General features: G+C 30.0%; 7 protein-coding genes across 11 annotated transcripts; 3 read left to right on the forward strand and 4 right to left on the reverse strand.

The window, feature by feature from the left end:
* Positions 1-112: 112 nt before the first annotated feature.
* On the forward strand, positions 113-3,966 carry mRNA-cap (RNA guanylyltransferase and 5'-phosphatase mRNA capping enzyme). The gene is made up of 6 exons (XM_033342027.2): positions 113-2,229; positions 2,556-2,779; positions 2,854-3,040; positions 3,118-3,303; positions 3,380-3,562; positions 3,634-3,966. The coding sequence occupies exons 1-6, from the start codon at positions 459-461 to the stop codon at positions 3,855-3,857; spliced, it is 2,775 nt and encodes a 924-aa protein (XP_033197918.1). The 5' UTR covers positions 113-458; the 3' UTR covers positions 3,858-3,966.
* A 594-nt stretch (positions 3,967-4,560) lies between these two features.
* On the forward strand, positions 4,561-8,256 carry LOC117160918 (unconventional myosin-XIX). Its single transcript, XM_033342009.2, has 12 exons — positions 4,561-4,671; positions 4,752-5,081; positions 5,151-5,415; positions 5,484-5,747; positions 5,820-6,055; positions 6,129-6,305; positions 6,368-6,576; positions 6,643-6,794; positions 6,856-7,047; positions 7,105-7,685; positions 7,744-7,824; positions 7,889-8,256. The coding sequence occupies exons 2-12, from the start codon at positions 4,878-4,880 to the stop codon at positions 7,982-7,984; spliced, it is 2,457 nt and encodes an 818-aa protein (XP_033197900.2). The 5' UTR covers positions 4,561-4,671; positions 4,752-4,877; the 3' UTR covers positions 7,985-8,256.
* Positions 7,865-10,442, reverse strand: LOC117160921 (uncharacterized). Its single transcript, XM_033342021.2, has 8 exons — positions 10,209-10,442; positions 9,854-10,085; positions 9,671-9,768; positions 9,421-9,612; positions 9,203-9,330; positions 8,924-9,125; positions 8,586-8,854; positions 7,865-8,504 (listed from the first exon to the last, which is right to left on the reverse strand). Exons 1-8 carry the CDS (start codon positions 10,440-10,442, stop codon positions 8,312-8,314), a joined length of 1,548 nt encoding a protein of 515 aa, XP_033197912.1. The 3' UTR covers positions 7,865-8,311.
* Positions 10,443-10,916: 474 nt separating this feature from the next.
* BI-1 (Bax Inhibitor-1) lies at positions 10,917-13,256 on the forward strand. The gene is made up of 4 exons (XM_033342025.2): positions 10,917-11,107; positions 11,793-12,094; positions 12,226-12,551; positions 12,907-13,256. The coding sequence occupies exons 1-4, from the start codon at positions 11,061-11,063 to the stop codon at positions 12,940-12,942; spliced, it is 711 nt and encodes a 236-aa protein (XP_033197916.1). The 5' UTR covers positions 10,917-11,060; the 3' UTR covers positions 12,943-13,256.
* A 57-nt stretch (positions 13,257-13,313) lies between these two features.
* Positions 13,314-18,657, reverse strand: LOC117160922 (RNA-binding protein cabeza). 3 transcript variants are annotated; one of them, XM_033342023.2, is made up of 8 exons: positions 18,501-18,657; positions 17,357-17,716; positions 17,188-17,260; positions 16,107-16,135; positions 14,489-14,622; positions 14,054-14,400; positions 13,707-13,964; positions 13,314-13,623 (listed from the first exon to the last, which is right to left on the reverse strand). In XM_033342023.2, the coding sequence occupies exons 1-8, from the start codon at positions 18,511-18,513 to the stop codon at positions 13,584-13,586; spliced, it is 1,254 nt and encodes a 417-aa protein (XP_033197914.1). In that variant the 5' UTR covers positions 18,514-18,657; the 3' UTR covers positions 13,314-13,583. The 3 variants fall into 3 exon arrangements, with proteins under 3 accessions (XP_033197914.1, XP_033197913.1, XP_033197915.1); XM_033342022.2 differs by having other exon boundaries at positions 16,107-16,138; XM_033342024.2 differs by lacking the exons at positions 16,107-16,135; positions 18,501-18,657 and having other exon boundaries at positions 17,357-17,707.
* A 240-nt stretch (positions 18,658-18,897) lies between these two features.
* MED19 (mediator complex subunit 19) lies at positions 18,898-21,021 on the reverse strand. 3 transcript variants are annotated; one of them, XM_033342003.2, is made up of 5 exons: positions 20,833-21,021; positions 20,469-20,699; positions 20,215-20,371; positions 20,021-20,120; positions 18,898-19,928 (listed from the first exon to the last, which is right to left on the reverse strand). In XM_033342003.2, exons 2-5 carry the CDS (start codon positions 20,653-20,655, stop codon positions 19,644-19,646), a joined length of 729 nt encoding a protein of 242 aa, XP_033197894.1. In that variant the 5' UTR covers positions 20,656-20,699; positions 20,833-21,021; the 3' UTR covers positions 18,898-19,643. The 3 variants fall into 3 exon arrangements, with proteins under 3 accessions (XP_033197894.1, XP_033197895.1, XP_033197893.1); XM_033342004.2 differs by having other exon boundaries at positions 20,819-21,021; XM_033342002.2 differs by having other exon boundaries at positions 20,469-21,021.
* A 988-nt stretch (positions 21,022-22,009) lies between these two features.
* On the reverse strand, positions 22,010-22,798 carry LOC143302567 (uncharacterized; the record flags this gene model as incomplete). Its single annotated transcript, XM_076617806.1, is given in 4 exon segments — positions 22,010-22,244; positions 22,247-22,269; positions 22,341-22,536; positions 22,624-22,798. Coding segments are annotated over 4 exon segments (552 nt in total), but the record flags the coding sequence as incomplete, so codon positions are not given.
* Between the last annotated feature and the right edge of the window lie 716 nt (positions 22,799-23,514).

A 23,514-nucleotide genomic window follows, 5' to 3' on the forward strand; every position in this document is an offset into this window, starting at 1 on the left:
TCGTCTAAATTCAAATTAAAACATGTAAATTTATAAATTTAAATTTCGGAAAGTCAAATCGATTTTATTGAATATCGATACGTTTCATCGAGAAGTTTGCTATTAGTCGAAATTGTGAAAGCCTGTAATGGCGTCCAGTGGACGCTAGCAACAGCTGTTCCGTTGTTTGGAACGTATTTGGAAGCAAAATTTGCGTATCTTATTGTCAAATTAATTGAATATCTACTTTGTGATGTTACTGGCATAAATGACAAGTTTGAAAAAATTAACATATTACGTGTGTACGAAGAAATAGAAAAACGAATGTGCTTGGAAAAATAAATATAAGGTTATAGTACTGAATTTTTCATGTTTCCATGTTGTTAAAAATGATTTTCAGTATCTTGCGTTTATAAAAATTGATTAATAAACTAGAAGTTATAGAAAATTAATTTTATAAGAAAGAAAAACGCGATAAAATGTCAAGTAGGAACGAAAGCAAGGGGCCAATTCCGCCCCGATGGCTTCATTGTCCACGGAAAGCAGTAAAACTAATACAGAATAAATTTCTCGCTTTCAAGACTCCGCTATCGTCTGCATTTGATAGCCAAGTGCCAGAAGAATGTCGTTTCTCAGTGGATATGTTATTCGCATCGTTAAAGAGTCAGAAAATAAAATTAGGTCTATGGATTGACCTAACCAACACTACGAGATTTTATGACAAGGAAAGTTTAGAAGCATATGGTTGCAAATATTTAAAGTTGCAGTGCAGAGGTCACGGTGAAACTCCCTCTGAAGAACAAACAAGAATTTTTGTGCAAATTTGCAGAAATTTTATATCGTTTAACCCGTTGGAAGTTATCGGTGTTCATTGCACGCATGGTTTTAATAGAACTGGCTTCCTTATAATTAGTTATTTAGTAGAAACTGATGGTACTAGCGTTGATGCTGGTTTGGCAGAATTTGCTACTGCAAGACCACCAGGCATATATAAAGCTGATTATATCCAAGAACTGTTTAGGAGATACGATGATGTGGAGGATGCTCCTGATCCTGCTCCTAGACCAGCTTGGTGCTTAGAATATGATGATTCCAATGTAGAAGATACAGATGAAGGCACTAGTGCTGATAATGATAATTATAATCAAGACGTACCCAATAAAAAAAGGAGGCGTGAGTTTAATAACAAAAATCCAATATTCATGGCTGGTGTACCTGGAGTAACTCCTATTTTAGAGGATAGAAAATTAAGTGGAATACAGAGACGTGTTCAAGGTATTTGTTCTTGGAAATCAACTGGATTTCCAGGTTCTCAGCCAGTTTCTATGGATGAAGATAATATTAGATTGCTACATGAAAAACCATATAGAGTTTCATGGAAAGCAGATGGGACCAGGTATATGATGATGATTCAAGCAGATGGAGAAATTTATTTTGTAGATAGAGATAATAGTGTATTTCAAGTTAATGGAATGACTTTTCCACATCCAAAAGACATATCTAGAACTCTTAAAGATACATTATTGGATGGTGAAATGGTGATTGACAAGGCAAATGGTAAAGAATATCCAAGATACTTAGTTTATGATGTAGTAATGTACGATGGCAAAGATATTAGCAAATTACCATTCCATCCTGAGCGTTCTTGCATCATTGAACGAGAAATTATAGGTGGCAGACATAGAGCAATGAAGGAAGGAAAATTGAGAAAAGAAATGGAACCCTTTTCAGTACGATTAAAACATTTTTGGGATGTGACACAAGCTGCTAATTTATTAAGTGAAAAATTTGCCAAACAGCTAGGCCATGAACCTGATGGTTTAATATTTCAACCTGCTAAGGAACCCTATTGTCCAGGGCTTTCACCAGATGTTTTAAAATGGAAACCCTTGTCACAGAATTCTGTTGATTTTAGATTAAAAATAATTACAGAATCTGGAGAAGGAATTCTTCCAAAGAAAATTGGCTATCTCTATGTAGGTGGCATGAAAGAACCATTTGACAAAATGAAAGTTACCAAACAAATAAAAGATTTAAATAATGCAATTATTGAATGTAAATTTGAAAATGGCCAATGGGTTTTCATGCGTGAAAGAACTGATAAATCATTTCCTAATTCGTACAATACGGCTCAATCTGTATGCAAAAGCATTATAAAACCCATAACAACTGAACGACTTTTAGATTATATTAATAGGCACCGATTTATAATAGATGATTCTGATCTTATGCCACCTCCGAATAAAAAACGTAACATATAACTCACTACACATAGTTTTAATGATACTATAATGTATTTAAGATTTAAGAAATAATAGGTTTATTGTGAGATTTTAATTGGTCTATAAGCATGAAATACATGTATCTAACCTATTGTACTTGTATTGTATTGAAACTTGTTTCAATTGCTGTAAAACTTTAACAATTGTAAATTGCTCACTCAATAAAGATACTCTGTAATAAATTAAATGTCTTTTTGGTCTTGCATAAGATATCACCTAATCCTTTCCTTGTCAGAATTATTTTACGTCTTTTATTAGAATAGTTTTGTAAGACTGTGATCTCTAATTTTTCAGATAGGACTGTTTTGTTATGGTGCACAAAAGAATTGACAATAAAAGAAAAAAGATCGCTACGTGTTAATATAGAATTCGATCATGCGACATTAGTACGCTGGTCTCCTGATGGTAAAGCTTTTCTCATTCATAAAGCTGTAGCAAATACTATCGAAGTTTATAAAATTTCCAAGAAACCAGATGGTACCTTAGCCTCTGCAATTAAAACTTTAGAATTTCCAAAGGTATGTACTAAATATCTCTTTATTATATTATTTTTTATACATAAATTTCATATCCTTTATTATTAATTTTTTAGCGACATACAGAAGATGTTGTTGGCATGGATATTGCATGTACAGGAAAATATATTATTACATGCAGTAAAATGAACGATCTTGTAGTATGGGACCTTAAAGGACAAGTTCTTGCAACTATAGAATTGCATCTTGGATCGACCTATCGAGCACGAATATCACCTTGTGGACGTTTCGTCGGTACATCCGGTAATTCTTTAGAATATTTTATCTTAGCTCTAACTAACACTTATTCCATGTCTCAATAATGATATTTTATTGTTTAGGGTTCACTCCAGATGCAAACATATGGGAAATAGTATTTAGTAAATCAGGAGAATTCAAACAAGTAGTAAAGGCTTTCGATCTTGCTGGTCACTCATCTGGAATACTTGATTTTACTTTCAGTGCTGATAGTAGTTGTATGGCTACTGTATCAAAAGATGAAACTTATCGTTTATACGATATAAAAAGTAATAAATTGAGGTATTCTTTTCGAAAATTATTTGTATCAAATTGTGCTACATTTGCCAATTTATACGTATATAGTTGAATTCGAAAAAGGAGAGGATCCTCATATACTTCAAACTGGACCATGGGAAAGTACAATAACAGCTAATATTGCATTATCTCCTAATACTGAAGTTTTAGCGATAGCTCATGGATCTTCGCTAAGTTTTTATTCTACAATTACTGGCTTGTTGGATACTACCATAGAAGATATTTTTCTGGGTATTTTTTCATTATAATATATAAATACTACATTTTTTATATTTATATATATATATAATATTACATTACAGGACCTATTACGAGCCTAGCTTTTGATGCTGTGGGAGAATATGTTTTAGTTGCTGGAGATAGACATATAAAAGTTTTCCACAATGTTGCTGGTTATCGAGTGGCAATCGAATCTGCAAGACGTAAACTTACACAAAAGCAAACTTCAGCTACAAAGGAACGTTTGGAGAAACTTATTCAAAATAACAGAAAGTTTCTTCAAGCAATGGAAGAGAAGCGTCCTTAATGAATTAAACATAAACTTTTTTAAAGACAAATAATTTTAAAATTGCATTTAAAGAATTGTTTGTAATATAATTTTCTAATGTATTTGAATAAAGAGATTCATACGTGAATTCATTTGTTTATAATAATAAATTAAAAACATTTGATACGTTTAAAGAACTTTATTGTTTTTGTAACGTAAATTACGTCATCTACGTAGAAGTTATAGTTTTGAATAATGCGGGAAGGAACCGATATGTGAACTTTTTTGACCTTGAACAAATAAATATTTGTTTCTGACAACATCATTTCGTTTATTCATATTGCCAGTGATAGATGTGGAGAACGTTATGCCAGCAACAGAAGAGGTTTGTCATTAATGAAAATATCATTTATATCACATTTTCTTATATATTACATACATTTTACAGCAACCAATTTCCCAAGCCGGATGGGATTTCATTACCGATTTAGGTACTTTACCAGAAGATGAAAATATTAGTATGTATGCATATGTTATTTCTATATAAAAGCCTTAAATACTTTTTATCAAATAATAAAATAACAAAAAGCATTTCACAAATAATGTTTCTTTCTCAGTTATAGATTTTCTGTTACAAAGATTACAACGTGGTCAAATTTATACATGGGTTGGTTCACTACTCCTGACATTAAATCCTAATAATGAAGTATCAACATCTCATTTGTATAATTCTTCAGAATTTAATAAACATATTGATATATCTCATACTACGTATGAAGCAAATCCTCACATATTTGCTGTTGCTGCTAAGGCACATTACAATCTTATCAAGGAACATGGACAAAATGCTCAGGTAGAATATTTAGAAGAGATAGATCATCATAAAAGACATTGATTTTCTTTTTCAAACTTATCAGTATATTATATATTAAGGTAATTGTTATAAGTGGAGAAACTGGAACAGGAAAAACATTCAATGCTTGCAAGTGTCTAGAGTTTCTTAGTAATATTAACAAATGGTCAGTACAATTATCTCAAGGAGATTGTACACACAATATTATGCTAAGAATTACAGACGCTTGTCGTTTGATATCTACTTTTACAACTGCCTGTACTGAAAAAAATGAAATAAGTTCAAGACATGGACAACTTGTAAAACTTCATTATAAAAGTGGAATTATTTCTGGTGCAACTATTAACTCGTTTCTCTTAGAAAGAAATAGAGTAACAAGAGGTTCAAGCAATTTTCAAATTTTTTATCAGGTTTGATTTATTACATATTCTTATGCAGTTGAAAGTATCTGTAAGAAATACTAAAAAAATATATTTCAGATGATATTTGGAATGTCACCTACAGAACTTGAAATTTTTAATTTATCTAAAGATAAATATTATGATATATTAAATGTTATAGATTGCAATAAGAAGAAATATTTTCAAGAAAGTTTCCAAGATACTCTGAACGCATTGGATATATTGGATTTCAAATCTGATCAAAAAAAGAACATTTTTCAAGTTCTTGCCTTATTGATTCATATGGGAAATATTAAATTTAGAGAAGATGGTGAAATATGTGCAATTGATTTTAGTAATAATAGTATGTTGCACTACTTATCCTATACATATAATACAAGAATGAGAAATTTTATATAACCATATTTGTAGAATCAAAGGAAGCTCTAAAAAGTACTTGTATTCTTAGTTCTTTAACTGAAGATACTATCATGGAATTACTTACTACTATTCTCATAAACCCACAAAGTACTTGGCGAAAACACACCTCGTACCATCGACACCTTGTTACTGTTGATGCGTGTCGCAACAGATTACATAGTATAATTAGATATATGTACGATCTTCTTTTTCATTGGATCTTAAATCATGCAAATAAAACTTTGTCTTTAAAACAACAATATTCACAATGGCTTGGTATGCTACAACACTGAATTTTATATTGAGGTCTTGTCAAATTATGCACATATATGTATATATCCTTTTTAGGCATACTGGATATCTTTGGTTTCGAATCGTTTACTAAAAACGGAATAGAACAACTTTGTGTAAATTATGCTAATGAGAAAATGCAACAATATTTCATAGAAACTTGTGTGGAAAATAATCGTAATGATTTACAAGAGGAAGGTTTTATTAAAATTTGCAATCCTTCACATACTATCAATTTATACAAAGAACGTCTAAACGTTATTGAAGAAAATTTATTTTTGACCTTGAATGATGTATGTAAAATATATATATTTAACTGTATATAAAAGTTATCATTGCAGTGATACTGTGGTTATTATATTACAGGCTTGTCAATCACCAGTAGTGATAGATATATTAACAATAATTCAATCAGTATGTAAAAATTTACACAATGCACAAAAAAAATTTTTAAATGAGAAAGAAGGAAACTTCATTATAGAACATTACTCTGGTCCTGTTACATATTCTATAGAAGATTTACTATCTAAAAATACAGATAAGGTATTAAATATATTTTACGATTCAAAATAAAAATTATTAACAATTTTAAAAATTTGTTATAGGTTCCAAATGAAATATCTCTAATTTTCAGTACAAGTAAGAATAAATTTCTTCGTTCCTTAATCAATTTTGGAGAGGAACAATATTTGCATATTGTAAAGGGATCTATTACAAAAAAAACTATGTTAGCTAAATTAAAATATAATATGGATACACTTATTAAGGAACTTAGAAAATGTGACTTGCATTACGTACGATGTGTTAAACCAAAGTAATATATGTTTTTCTACAATTACTTTTCTATGATATCCTTGTACTTAATAATTAATTTTTTCAGTCGATCGATAAATAATGAATGGGATCGTAAAAACTTCCAAAAACAATTGGCATGTATTGGTATTTTTGATGCTTTACCTTTAGCTAAATGTAAATATCCTATTCGTTTACGTCATCAAGATTTTTATGTTCGTTACTCCAGAAAGCCTATGGGTAGGTAGTGCAGATACTTGTTTATTTATTTAGGTATAGAAATGGAAATAATTTTTAACAGAAATGATTGATCTCGACAAATGTAAACTGATTCTGGAGTCAATTGTACCTAAGAGAGATCTACAAACACAGGTTCATTTTGGAAAGCAGTTGATATTTTTAACAGAGCCTATTTTTCTTAAATTAGAATCCTATAGAAGGAATTATCGTATAAAATATGCTAATAAAATAAAAACGTTTTGGATAAAGCATAGTAAGTATAACATCTTACATATACTTTTTTGTTCTTTTCTCAAAATTCTTTTCACAGGACGTAAAATAATACCAGCTATCTCAAAATATTTGGGAACTAACTTTTCAATACAAAATATATACAACATAAACAAAGACAATACAACTGTCAAAATTATGCTTGAAAGCGAATTGAAAACATCAAATTCTTTGGAGGAAGCTCCAGTCACTCAGAACAATAAGGAAACAAGTCATCTAAATCTGGTAATGGAAAATAAGGAAGATAAAAATAAGAATATAAATAAAAGTCTGAATGAAACTTATTCAGAATATAAGAATGAAAATAAGAATAACTGGCCGGAGATGCTAAATATTTTTGGAAAAGTATATGTCCTTGAAAATTGGCCAAAAATAATTAACCTTAGATATCAACTCAGTGATATACAAACTAAAACTTACTTAAAAACGATCAATTCTGATTATTTTCCAAAACTTGAACATGGTAAAGACTTTCATATGTACAATGATATGATAGATGATAATTGTAATGACAATAACAATAATTTATTGAAACAGCGTTTAGCGTTACATAGTTCTTTAATGAATATAGACTCTGTAAAGAATATCAATGAAAAAAGATATTCTATGTATTGCGAGAAGGTTGGTAATTTTGATATCTTAGTACAATTTTAATGTACTAAAAATTCATTGTTTTCAGGACAAAATTGTTACTATTGAAATAGATTCCTGTTTACTTTTTTATAAGAATCGAATTTTAAGTCGACGACAGCTTGCTGCAGTATGTATTTTAAAATTGTGATAATGTTGAAAAACAACACTGATGGTAAAAATATTTATTTCAGATACCGATAAGGATGCATACTCGGGCTACATGTTTGATTAATTCGCATATATTACCACGTAGTGTATTACCGCAAGGGTTACAAGACTGTCTTTAATAGAGAGGTCAATTTTTTCGGTGAGGTCATGGCTTCAGTCTTTTTCTTATTACTAATTTAATAAATATGTTATAGTTTTCAGCAATATACAGAAGATATTGTTATAAAAACGTACTACTATAGGTAGGATCATAAATAACAAACCTTAAACTTTATGTATAAATGTGAAATAATGTTTTCTCCCTTTAACGAGAAAATATTACGATGTTTATATGTATTTTGAAACCAAATGAAATCTTTTAAAGAATAATATTTGTTTGTATCAAAGGCTATTTGAATGTAAACGTAAAATTATTATTTAAATCATACACACTGGGACATACAAATTTATAAATAACCGTATAATAGATTATAAATATCGAATGATCTCTTTCTTTTATCTTTAAGTACTAATAACCTTCGTGATGCTACTAGAGCAAGCGTAGCTTGTAGTTCACTTCTTAAAATCTGATAATTCGCTCTCAAACTAACACGCCTTAAATTACTAGATGGTACCGGTCGTCCACCGGCGAAGGCAAATCTAAAATTGTATTGCAATATAAAAAAATACATACGAAAATACTTATTCTATCTAATTGATAAATCTAATATAGTTGCATACCTTATTTCTCGTCGTGGACCTCGTAATGTAGAATCAGGAAATGCTGTTTGTCGATCCCATAACAGCCGATTACTTATTACCGGCCTAACTTTAACATATTTTATTTTACTTTTGACAGTGATAGGAAGAGAAATAGGTTTTTTATAACCATTTACCGTGCTTTTATAACGAAATGGTAAATATGGTAGTAAAGAATCTCCATAATGTTCCATGAAAGCTTCAATATCTAAAGTATGAGCTTGTGATTTTATAAGAGCACAAATACTAAGCTATAATTGAAAGATACATTAGCAATGGAAAGAAATAATGTAAGAAAATATATTTTAAAGTTAGCTTACAGCTATTTTTTGCCACAGGATAGAACCAGGTAAGGCAAATTTTAAAACAGTATGTACTGAGAGTGGAGAGCCTATCTCTTGTTGGAAAAGCATCAAAGGCTGAATACTAGCTAATAACTCCATAACCAAAATATGTTTCTTATTACCATTTATATCTACCTTTTCTTCCTTTAAGAGTACGTTCTCCAACATGGGGATATATCTTTGAACAATAAAAATCGATTTTATAACAAGATAATCATTACTGAATAACGTCTAAGTGTATAATAATTTATTTACTTATCAGCAATAGATGGCCAACGAAGCATTAATTTTAGCGTGCAATCTTTAAAGAGTGCTTCAAGGTTTGGATTTATGAAACTCTGTCCTAAAAGTAATTCCAATAACAATTCAGTTAACTTATCAACCTGTAATAAAAAAATATTAGAGGTCTTAAAATATCCATTTATCCATAAATCAATTAGTATAATTCATATGATCTTACTGTAGAATATTACCGAAGTTAAGTGATATGGATAAACAGCTTCACTGTTGCTTGCAATTGCAATAATAAGTTGGCATGTTCTTGTTGATACTCTTGTGTATTGCACATTATTCGAAATTATCATAGATCTAGCAATAGACATTAATTTATCAATTACTCCTTCCCCACTCAAATGAACATTAGTGGCACAATCATTAATTAGAACCTATAAATTGTGTATGTTATAATATTTATAACAGATCACATAGTTGAATATATCATACCTGAAATGTTTTCTGAGATCCATTAAATAATGTTTTCAATGCGCGTTTTGCATAATTATTTCTTGCTTCTGTTAGTCTGGTATCACATATTTCCGATTCTGTTGAATGTGTTATTGATAAATTGCAAATAATGTTAGAATATAATTAAATTAATAAATTAATTAATAAATAAGTAAGGTATACCTTGAATGAAAGGTACACTAGTTTGCGATATGTTAAGTGGATCATTTATTTTTTGTACTAGATTAACAATACGTTCATTAGGAACAAAGACTTTTGCTTCTGTATGGTATTCTGGTAGAGATTCTGGTGCTCCTAATACTGGATCTACATCACATAAATTGGTAATCACAGCGTTTACATCTGTAGACGTTAGACGTTTTCTTTTGCTATGTTTTAATCTTGTTACACATTTCTAAAAATGAATTTCTATCAGCTTCATTCTAACGATAAACATGTTTTATATACATATATTTTTTTTAAGAGTAAATTTAATAATAATTCCAGATATAATAATATATGTATAAAACTAATATACATGTAGAACTTCTCTAAGTCGATACGAGGCATCTTCTGCGAGTCTTTTTAATAAAGAATCTGGTAAAGGATGCATTCCCAGTTCTTCTCCAATTGCAGATATCCAGTCTGTACTAAGAACAGCATATCTCCTTGTATTATTATCGTTTGTATTGTTGCTGTTGCTGTCTCCATTATTATTAACGAAAGGGTTACTATATCCTGAACTAGTTTGATTTGTTAACATCTCTTTCATGATTTGAGATTATACAAAATATAAATATTTCGTCTACAATGATTTTAAAACAATATGGCTGACGAAATGGAAATTGTATCACACATTATAATTTCTTCTAATTGTTTTACAAGATATATGTTTTTATAACGTTTAATAAAAGGCGATAATCAATTAATTCGATATAAAAGTATCGGTTTCCTTTATTAAATTTTATCAAAATCCTATTACAAACTAAACAATAAATGTAAATTTGTTACATATATACATATTGTCAGACAGACGGATGTTATTTACACACAACATAGCAACTATAAAACCTAAAAATTAAAATTTCGTCCTGAAGATGTCGCCATTACTCGCCAGAAGTTTTCTTCTTTTCTTGTCTATTTTACGAAACAATACATCCTCCATCATTGTCACGTGAAAGCTGACGTTTCATAAAATTTCGAGAGGCACGTCGACCAATCGGAAGTGTCGACAAAATTTACGCACAGAAGTATTACTGACGTGTCCACGAAGCGGAGTCTACTTCAAGGGTTTATGATTATTCTCGATTTGTACAAGTACATTAGTTGGAAAACAACAGCATTTAACGAATTGTGTCTTATTACGGTGTATTTGTAAAGCAACGAAATTATGGCAGCAGTATTGAACACATTTGTGAACTCTTTCACTAAGAAATTGTACGTATATCTTTTCTGTTGAATATTTTTTGTCGAACTATGAACATTTCTATCGAGAAGATATTTTTCTCAGATTTACTTTTCTATAATTTTTACTTTAATATTTTCCTTCCTATTGATTTTTCATTATTATTACATTTATATCGCGATTTCTAAAATACATTGATTTACGATGATGTAACTAGGAAGTCGTTAAAGAAACGTTTCGTTTTATAAAAATCGACTGTATCTTTTTTGCGACGCACCTTTGAATAAAATTATTTATCGTGATATGCGTTTTTCTCTTATCTACGTTACTGGTATGTTGTGTGACCTTCAAACATGTATGTATATTCGAGAACTTCATTAATGTGAATATTTTATGTAGTGAAACTTTTTTTTGCGAGCATAGTATGTATGACGTGTTACGAGTAAGTAAGTACATCGAGCGTGAATGTCTTTGTAAAGTTATAATTATACTTTTCTTTACGAATCGTCTTGAACTTTATTTTCTCTTACACCTTTTATTCGTTTCTTAAATCTCATTTAAACTATTAATTTTAGCTATTGCTATAATCTTAATACCACACCCTATCACCTAAGACCAAAGTCTAAGACTATACTTGATGTATTTATAAAATTTTTCATTTTCCTTACAAAGGATTCCCAAATATGTAGAAAATGTGATAAAGATTTATGATTGCAGGGAACCCCCAGTTAGGCAACACTTGAAAAATGTCTATGGATGTCTGTCCATGTCAATGCTATCAGCTGCTGGAGGAGTTTACATTCACATGTTCTCAGAGCTCTTACGAGCCAATTTGTTAACGACTCTTGGTACATTGGGTCTGCTTTTTACTTTAATTAATACACCAGACAATGGAAAAAATCAAAAGTTACGACTTAGCTATCTCCTGGGATTTGCATTCTTTTCTGGGCTTGGTCTGGGTCCTTTACTTCAATTGGTTATGAGTGTCAATCCAACTGTTATAGTAACTGCACTGATTGGTAAGTTATTGTTATTTAAATTTATCTTTGAAAATGTATCTATTATTATTATTACATATTGTGATATCATGTTATGGTTATTGAACCATACCATTAAACTATATCAATGTTTAACATGATTATTTTTTCAGGAACAATTGTTATATTTGTATCATTCAGTATTTCCTCCCTTTTGGCTGAAAGAGGACGTTGGTTATATCTTGGTGGTACCTTAATTAGCTTGCTGAATATTATGGTTTTGTTTTCATTTGTCAATCTATTTTTACGTTGGACCATTTTCTACCAAGCCTATTTATATATTGGACTGTTTTTAATGTGTGGTTTTGTTATTTATGATACACAATTGATTATTGAAAAATACCACATGGGTAGCAAAGATTTCATTCTACATTCTCTAGATCTATTTGTAGATTTCGTCAACATTTTCCGTCACCTCCTCATAATCCTTACACAGAAGGTAAAAGTTAGAAACAATATATACAAATATTATTCTATATGTCGTCCTAATTCTTAACTGTTCTAATTCCATTTTGCAAAAAAATATAATTAATATATCTTACTGGTACAAAGAATACAAATTTATGACAATTCTACTTAGAAAGCAACAAATATTCAATTCTTTTAAGTCCTAACTCATCACAATCATATTAATCTTCATAAACTTTGAACTCAATATACAAACTAATAGAGATAGAATAGTTAAGAACTACAATGACTATGTACAATGTAAATTTCCTAGTATGTAATAAGTGTGGGTTGCTGTGATGAAATGAATGTGAACTAATACTTATTATTCTTTTACTCTATTATAGGAGATATTAAAAGATCAACGTAAACGCAGAGATTAAATGAGAGCAAAGGAAGCTGTAAGATATCATACCATTCAAGTAAATCCATGAACTAGACGTCTTCATCTTATCTATCCATATGTAAAACGTATATTTACTATGATAATATGAATTAAAATAATACAGCTTATTCATTACATCGTAAAATTTTTAGGCATACGTTCGCCATAAAAACGCAATGTATTTGTTTCAAATTACTTAGTTATCATTTCTTTTTCCAATTATTTATTAGGTTTATATACATGTATACATAAATAGACATAAATTTATTGTACTATATTTTTATCTTTCAATAAACAAAATTTCCCAGCGTCCCTAGTCTTTTTTTATGTCTAAAAATGGTATTTGTAAATACAAAAAATAATATAAGATTTAGTGTTAGAGAATTGAAGTCTTATTTATTAAAATGTAACTTTACACATATGATGATCATTTACATACGTATATAAAACACAAAAATTACACGTCACACATCGATTGTTGTGAATATATAAAAAATGTTCGAGAAAACAAATCGATGATAATGAAGTGTAACACATGATTTCTGTGTTATGACAAATTTACATACATTAAGATTGTGTACAAATTGTGTACAGTACGTCAATAAGTGATTTATTTATCAATCACTTTATAAATTACATTTAGTAAGGGCGCTGACGATCCCTATCTCTGTCTCCTCGGCTGAAATGACACAAGAAAAATGAATGACAATTTGTTATTTTCAATGACACATCTAGTACAACTAAATAATTATAGGAACCAACCCTCCACCGCCTCTCATTGGACCACCTCGTCCGCCCCTTCCGCCCCTGTCTCCACCACGGAAACCTCCTCGACCACCCCTATCTCCACCTCGACCACCTCTGTCACTTCTGAAGCCTCCTCGACCACCTCGATCTCCACCACGATTTCCTCTTCCACCCCCACTGCTACTACCAGCACCTTCTGGTTTTAGACTTTTGCAGAGGTTACACTGGTCCCTCCAAGCAAAGTTTGTATTACCACATTCTGGATTGGGACACCTATTTAAACAATATAAAACAAATTTATAAAATATTTAATTTATAGTAGACTATATATATATCATTATATAGATAAAGTGAAACCGTACCTCCAATCTCCTCCACGACCACCTCCATCACGTCTATCATCACCACCACCACCACGATGATGATCATCTCTGTCACCGCCACCTCCACGGCTCCCAAAACCACCACTTCCACGACCTCGACCACCTCCACCACGACTTCCACCACTACGATTACCTTGCCAACTGCTTTTGTGCTGGGCAATTTGTACTTTTATAGTTCGACCTTTGAATTCTTTTCCATCAAACCAGTCTATCGCAGAACGCGCAGCATTCTGATCATCGTAAGTCACGGTAGCTTCGCCTTTCGATTTACCAGTGTTTTTATCTTTGTACATCCACACTTTGGGTTTTCCTGTCCGCTTGTCATTCTGTACACATTGAAAGATATTAAGGTTAAATGTTTATTTATATAATATACTTTGTGATTACTATCATTATTTGTATATAGTGACTTACCTTGATAATACCAATGGCTCCAAAGTGTTGACAAATTTCTTCTTCTGAAATTGAAGGATCCATACCAGATACAAAAATAGTATCTTCTTGTGTAACCATCCCATCGTTGCCACCACCGCGGTCACCGTAGCCCCCTGTAATTTGATAGGAGTTAACATTTCACCTAGCATAGTACTCCTTGAAGTAAGGAATAATACTTGCAAATCTACTGTCCCTAAACCTACTCAAGTCTAAGCTAACAAGTGGAAAACTTTTGTATCGGGTTAAAAACAACTAATAACACAGTACACCTTGGAGGAATGAAATTTTGCAAACCATTTGGAATTTTAATCTAGTATGCTTTTTTTTATATTATAAGAAAATCCCATATAAATACCTCTCCCTAATGTATCCACATTTCATATTTAAGATAATTTTAAAATGGTAAGTAAACTTAAGCACTATTATTTTAAGCAATTAAATACTTTGTTCCTCTTTCTTCTTGTAGTATTACCAATATATTTAGAAGTTATTACTTATTGTAACAATGAAAATGTAATAACTCTTACTTTCTTTAATGACCATTACCCACAAATAGTGTTTCCAAGTGAAAAGAAACTTCTTTTCTATTATTATATACCAAAAATTTTGTAATTTATGTATGTTTAAAAACATACAATTACTTTGACATTAGTTTTTGTTTCAGGATACATAAATTTTGTCTTGCCTACTAATAAGTGATATCCCATGACAACACTTAAGCTTTCTTAATTTGTTCATTTATTACACCTCTATTATTTGATATACATATTATTATGTCTTCAATACCTTGTATAAAATTATCAATTCAAAGGCTTTTTTTTCTGTTCGACCCGTGCAGTAACAAAAGTATTAGTACTCATTGGCCTAACATTCTTAGTAGCATATAACAATATGTAGAGAACACAAGGTTGCAGCTTAACATACAAAAGGGCTGCAACATTATTTTTATTCTTACCATTTCCCTATATTGTATTTTTGGGAAGCCTTGATTAATTAGGGATAGGTAGATATTTAATTCACCAGCTGCCTTTTATATTTGCTTAATATTATCCTGAGTTATATTTTAAAATATTAAGATATTGGAGTGTAAGCAGCACAAGTGCTGATTAAGGGTAAAGATTTTATACCTCTAAATGTTTCTTTTTATATAAAACAACTCGTACATAAACATGGTCGTTTTTATACATACACATATGAAACTTAATGTGCCAAGCGCATAGCGCATTTGTATTTCAAATTAGTATAATTAAGTGTGTGTAACCTTTTAAATAAAAAATAACGTTACCTGCTCTTGTTATAAATATTATAATATGTAGAAGCGCATAAAAAATTAACACATATTTACTGAAAAAGCAATTGGTGATCAACGCAGTCTTTATGATGCTGCAGTAAAAAATATCATCACGTATTTTTACACCTTTTTTAAAACTAGATTGCTGAATTCTGGCAGAGTGTTAATTACCAGAGAAAATGAATCCCTAACAATGTTGCATAGCAGCCCTTTCATATAATACGAGTAACCGAGTATTTAGATTTTAAATATTAGAGTGAAAGCTTGAATAGCACCAGACCAGTACAGACAGTCTGGTGCATTTACCTTTGTTATAACCACCACGGCCACCGCCACTGCTAAAACACAGAAGCAGATATACCAATGAGTTGACTCATGGACAGACTGATCGATCGATCGATGCATGGCGAATCAAATGCTGCTCGCCACCTCTCTTCTTGATGTACCTACTGTCTAAATGTCGGTGGTCACTATATTACTTAAAACTACAGATAAGTCCCGTATATCGTCATGTTAGTCCGTTACGTCCGGCATGCAAAAATCGTGTTCTTTTTCTGCATAGCTGTTATTAATAACTTTGCGAGATATAAATTGGTCAGGACAATCCTGCGTAAGAGATTATCCTATTTGCGTCAAATGTACATGAATCTTCTATCTGAGTATTGACAGAGATTACTACGTATTAATTAATATTTGAAGCATATATATAATAAAATCAGTAGAGTAAAGATGGGAATAAAAAATTATGAATTACATTGGGTAAACAACTGTGATGTTAGTACAACATTAATATCCTATTACGAAAAATAGACAAAATATATTAAAGAAACACCAATATATTCAATAAAACTCCAACTTATATAATAATACTATTTCTATTATATAAACTGCAATCTCTCTGTTATATGAAACTTTAGGCGTCTTTTGATTGTCTAGTCGATAACCCTAAGTAGTACTATTCAGACAACAGTGGCCCCAGTGGCAGTATAAACCGCTTTACAGGTATAATCAATACAAAACCATTATGTATACACATCATATTATCACTTAATGTAATATAAATCAGTATGTACCAGACATTATAACCATCTTACGTCATTTGTCATATACAACCTGTTTATACCTTTACCAGTTATACCTGTGTTAAACCTGTAGGCACACTTCAAACATATTAACGCCCAATGGGCATAAAGCCATTTGCAAAGAGACAACAAGTTTTCATTACTGTCATAAGAATTTCATTTCATACCTTGTTAACTTCAATGAATGTATTTACCTCTTCATTGATTAATATTGTTGATATATAATTCAACTTTTTTTTATTGGTCTTATATTTTTTTCGCTTCATTATATATGTATATATAAAAAATACAAGAAATAAACTTACTTGTAGCTACCGCCAGAGCGGTCACTGTATCCCCCGCGATCTCCATATCTACTGCCACCACCTCCTCCTTGACCTATGTACATAAACATATATATATACATATATAACAAATCATATCTTCAAAGTAAAAGTTACATTACATTTAAATTAGTCATAATATTTAAAATACCTCCACCATAGCCTCCACCAGAACTATTACGATTATAGCCTCCACTGCCTCCACCTCCATGACCATAACTGCCACTATAATTGCCACTGCTACCATTTCCAGAGCCACCTCCACTGCCATAACTATTTGGGTAACTGTTTTGATTTTGTGATTGATTGTAGTCTTGGCCACCGCTGGAATTGTAACTGTTGTAACCGCTGCCATAATTGCTTCCACTATTTGGTGGTGGTTGACTATATTGATTGTAGCCACCACCACCACCACCACTGCTAGAAGGTGGTGGATACGAAGTATCCTGACCACCAGAAGGTGGTGGCTGACTGTACTGATTGTATCCCTGTTGTTGGTAATTCGAATACTCTAGGGCACATATAAAAAAAATTAAGCGTCATTGTAGAATTTGATAGAAATCTTTAATTGTTGTATTAAACTTTAATTAATATGACGCGAAAAATTTAAATTAAAAATTATATTTCAAAGTTCAGATTTATTCTTATCATATATCATTTCATTAGTTAAATTTTTTTATATTTGACTTTTTCTATTAGTAAATGTGTGCTTTGAAACAAATGTAATTCTTACTTCCATAACTTAAAAATATAATTATAATTATAGCATGAACGAAAATTTATTCATGGTGCTAGCGGTGTAAATCATACTTCATTATGGGTTGAACAAAAATACGCGGGATAATGCAAATTGTGATGAAATATTACAAAAATTTAGCTATTATATATAAGATACATATATTATAAGAATGGCATTTAAATATCAAATTATACAAAATGGAGTAAAAAAGTAGGACGAGACGCTTGGGATGCCGATCGATAAGTTTACGCGAAAATGTACGGAGTCAGAAAATCAGGGTCGTTAAAATTTGTATCCTAGCCCATCATTTTACATAATTGTATACAATTACTTATATTTAAATATAGTTTCGAATAATAGTTTAATAACGCATTATAAATTAGATAAAATAGTAGAAGGAGCTTTAAACGTGGCAATATAACAAATTATAGTAGCACGCACTACTCAAGAAATTTCTTATTGAAAATATCCTCCTAGGTTGATAAAAAACCAATTTTCTGCTATTGTAAAGAGAATTACAGGTTTTAATGTAAAAATTTGAGGTTTTTTCACTTACGAGTGTCCGTCATCGTGTTTTCCTCCAACGATCAAATTGCTACACGGTACAAAAAGCACGTAATGGCGGGAATGGAGCGATTTTCCAACAACGAATCTGAACGGTCTTCGCTCAATGGTACAATGGTAGAATTTAGCGTCCCATTACCGGATATTGGCTATATCAACCGGAAGTCTTCTGTAATAGATGGCGTTGCTACTGAGTTGAATTTTAAACTGTTAGTTGACTATAGTAGTATTATTTACAAATTCTTTGAAATTATGTACTGTTATATAGCAAATAATATTTAATTATCAATGTAATATTGCCAAAACTAATTTGTGAAAGATGTTTCACAAATAATTTTAATATTTTGTCAAAAAATTTCATAAGGGAAAGAAGATAAAGAATAGACATCTTTATATTTCATGATTTTTTTTATTAATTTCGTATCATAATGCTACATATATCTTAAATTCTCAATACAATGCATGATTTTAGTTTTGTTTTTGAACAAACTTGATAACATTTTAAGAATCATCATAAAAAACATATTTAATACAGTAACATTACTGCTGCCTTCTTTAATATATATATAATATTTACATCAACAGTAATACACCAATATTTTCATACTACTAATTCGTCCATATTTATACCTTATGATTTATCAATATTTATAAGGAATTGTCATTTTTTTATCAAAACGGCTATTGCTGAAATTAACTTTTGCTTGTGAATTGATAGACTCAATGAATCAAACAGTATATGTTGCACATGTATGTCTCGTACCTATAATATGTAAATATAAATACGTTCCTACATCATTGATTCTATGGTGCATACTAATAGTATACAATCTTCTAAGGAAACAATTTTACATCTTTAAACACGGTAAAAAAAAGATTAAAGTTTTATTATCAAAAATCAGATATCATATTTTGAAAAGCACGAATAATGGAAATAGATTTTATAGTATGTATAACTTCATAGTAATCGAAAAATTGCTTGATCAAAAATAATATGTCCATAACTTATATTCTATATGATAATTACCTATACATGTATGTTATTCTTAATGAGAAAGATAAATTTAATTGTTTCTACAAAAATTGTGATGTTAAATCAAATGTTAGATATAAACAGAAAAGGTGAAATTGAAGATCACGAATTGGAATGCTGAGATGGCGTTAAACCACCACTATATTCAGGGCTGTGTTTTTGTTTTTTTCTCTTTTTCTCTTTCTTACGCTTTTTTCTAGCTTCTTTCTCTTCATCGTGTCGTTTTTGTTTTTTATGCTTTTTCTCATGGGTATCTGAACCGCCAATATCTGTTGCTGTTGCCTCTTGACCACTAGGTACTTCTCCTGGTTTATGTTTATGTTTTTTATGTTTATTTTTGTGTTTTCTTTGTGGAGCTTGATTAACATAACGATATTGCTCTGGTAGCTACAAAAATATATAAGCTTTTTATGCTTGTTATTTGAATATTTTAATTACTTAATTAACTTTTTTGTTATAATATAATTGCATTTACTTACAGGACCAGGATGTAAACGAAAACCAGCTAACTGAACACTGGTTAGTGGTATTAAATCTTTCCCTCCTATTGGAGGCTTTTCAATTACAGATCTTAATGAACTGAAATATGAAGTTACAATAATGATTATAGAGTATCTGAAATATATTGTCTAATATGATACATACAAAATTATATTAAGGTATATAGGTGTACCTATTATCCAAATGACCAGGTCTGTCTATAATTCCAGGTAAATTTGGAAGAAACGATGAAAGTTGTTCTTTTAATTTTTTCCCACTAAATTTGCTATAAGAATGTTCTAGTCCATAATAGGTCATTAAATTTGTTGCCCCAGTGAGTTCACTTTCTCCTAGAAAATTTTAATAAAGAATTATATATTTGTTTATGATTATAATTGTTATGATTTATAATTGTTTAAAACATATCGAAACAAAATGTTGATGTACCTGGGGGTTCCTTCATCAAGTAAAATGGCCCACTGTGTACAATGGAAGGATTTTTACCCAGGGAAATGGTTGTCTTAAGAGTCCCTGTTGAATCTTGACGTGAAACAACAGGGGATCGTGCACCCCTGGGTGATGACTTTGGTGAGTATTGTTCCACTTTGCTACGAAACTGATCGCCCATCATCATCCTTTAATTTTACTTCATGACAGCTTCACTATAATTAATAGGCCCTAGTAGAGAGCATTAATGATAGTTAAAATTTTCTTTGGTGAACCGATATATATTTACACTGTGTACTAAAAGATTCAAACAACTGATTACTATCATAAAATGTACAATGAACACATACTACAAATCACATACTAAGTCTACAATATGTTTAATGTTCTTCTAATTTTCTTTAACTCAATTGTACAAAATACGTGTAGTAACATTACACGTTTGAATTATCACCGCAATCTACTCTTCCATAAACTAAATAAGACGCTAAGTGATAGTTTTATTAGCATCTTGTCTCATTACTTATTTGGTTTTTTACCATTGACTAAGGACAGAATAGACGTGATATCATATGAGACTACGAGACTTCATGTCTCATGTTCTGAAATACCGATCATGCAAAAAATTGAATGTTTTAGTATTCTATCGTATATGTTATTTATAATTTCATATTAAAATTTCGTTTCAATGTTCGATCATAAATGTAATTTCATTCTACATTGAATCGATAACGCCGAAAATTACATTAGGACGATAAGACAGTCCTAAACCCCTGAAGTATACAACACAAAAATGAATTGGGTGTTAAGTCTATTTTATTTCTAGTCTATGTTCTAACACAGTATGTATAGAACAGAATTATTATCATTTGTAACGAAGATCCATATTTTTAGTTTTCAAAGAAAAAGTTAATCAAGGTTTTATGTTATTACAATACTTAATTATGCATATACTGATGTAAACATTACAGATAAACTTATGTGTGCTAATTTGTCTAAATTCATCATTTCTCCAGGTATCCTCGCTAACCTTAATAAACTATTTCTTTCATCTTCATTTATTATCGAAGCACTGTTCTGTTCAAACATTTTTTATTTTTTATTTTCTCATATTCATACATGATATAATACACCCAAAAATCTATACTCTGTACACAGTTGTTCCTAAATCAAACATATACAGAGTATTTATGTATATAGATAAGAAACTATATGCAAAGGAAACTTATCATAAATTACATGATTAAAAAGTTCGACAAAATTAAAGTACTATATAATTAAAGTTTAGTAAAAAAAATTATAAATTTATATGCTTTATTTGTACTTATTTTTGTCCTTTTCGTATATCTTTTTATTCATGCCACTTTGATTTTTAAAGAAATATTTGAAGAGTATATGCATGTAAAACATTTTCTTTCGATATATTTTTTCAGTATATTTCTGATTGGTATCTTTTCTTTTTCTATAATTGTGAAAAATTAAAGATGTATGTTATATAATGTACGTTATGTAGTACAGAATTTATTTCATATTTTACTCACATAAATTTATTTAAATTACTGTTGTATATAAGTGAACAATAGTAAGGTTATGTTTACATAATCATCTATAGATAAATCTAATCGTTCATAAAATTCTTTATAAAATTGATGGTTAGTATCCTGTGTATTTTTAATTCTTCTGAAAGTAAGTTTTGTATTAATTGTGCAATATTAATATTACGATACATTAAAGTTACATCCATTGGTATATGACCGGCTCTGTTTTTCCGATTTGATTTGCTCACTTCTCAATAAGATAACTGTATAATTTCAAAATTTAAAACTTAATTTAAAAATGTTATATAAATATTTTATTTTCACAGTTACTAACATAATTAATTTCATATTTTCTGTCATAGGTGATATATATAACGGCTTGTGTAAACCCATAAAATCTGTTGTATCTGCAATTTTTCGAAATAGAAAACCAAGTATTTCTATATCCTATACCTTTCATGTACAGAAAGTAGCTTTAAGAAATAAACCTAATGAAATTTGATTTGATTTAGTATGAATGAAACAATAGTTCTGCGAAGAAATTTGATTCCATCAATTTTATGAATACTTTTAAATCGATTGTACTCATTTATCCCTAATTTACTCATTGTACTCACGCAATATTAATAATTTAATCATAGGAAGGGAAGATCTTCATATGACACTAGTATACAAAGGGCTTTCATAAAAGACATCATAAATATTTACAAGTGCACCATTTCTTAATAATAGGGAAGCACTTTTAATATCCTTTCAAAGAGCAGCATAATGCAAAGGATATCTACCTAAATTATATTACAGCATTATTTTGAAATAACTTTCCAATTGCATTTTTATATCTAAGAAAAGTAGCTTTGTGAAGGAATGTTAATCCTGTATAGAAATATATACATATATATGTATATGTAATTTTTTTTAACCAATTTTAGATTATTAATTTAAATTAGTAGTGTATTTATTAATGCATAATCATAATGTAAATTAAAAAAAGTAAAATAAGAAAAATCTGAATAGTTTTTTTGTAAAGTAATTGTCTAGCAAATTGATATCTATAATGAATATTTTTTATAATACGAAATATCAATTCTGTTTAACGATTAACTAACCATCTATTGTTTCTGCTTCAATGTTAATGGGTGATTGCAAAGCAATTGAATAAGTTCTGTGTCATTATGACTGCAATATCCAAACGAGTTAATCATGTCTTCTACAATTGACATCTGCATGCTAAATAAAACCATTTATAAAATTAATATTAGATGCATCTAACCGTACTCTCTATTAATTAAAATTGGTGGTTAAGAATTTTTATATTTGAGAGAGCGCTTCTCTTGCCATGTGCACCTGACGAATGGTATAAACTAGTAATTATTTCTAACATTGTCGTTTATCGACTTTGGCCAACTTGCAGAATTGACTATTACGATACGACGTCGCTTACTCATTTATTATAATATTTATTCGACGATGCTCAAAAGAATTTAAAGGTTAATATTAGCACAAATAAA

Source organism: Bombus vancouverensis, chromosome 4, assembly GCF_051014615.1.
Source record: "Bombus vancouverensis nearcticus chromosome 4, iyBomVanc1_principal, whole genome shotgun sequence".
In the NCBI taxonomy this organism is placed as follows: domain Eukaryota; kingdom Metazoa; phylum Arthropoda; class Insecta; order Hymenoptera; family Apidae; genus Bombus; species Bombus vancouverensis.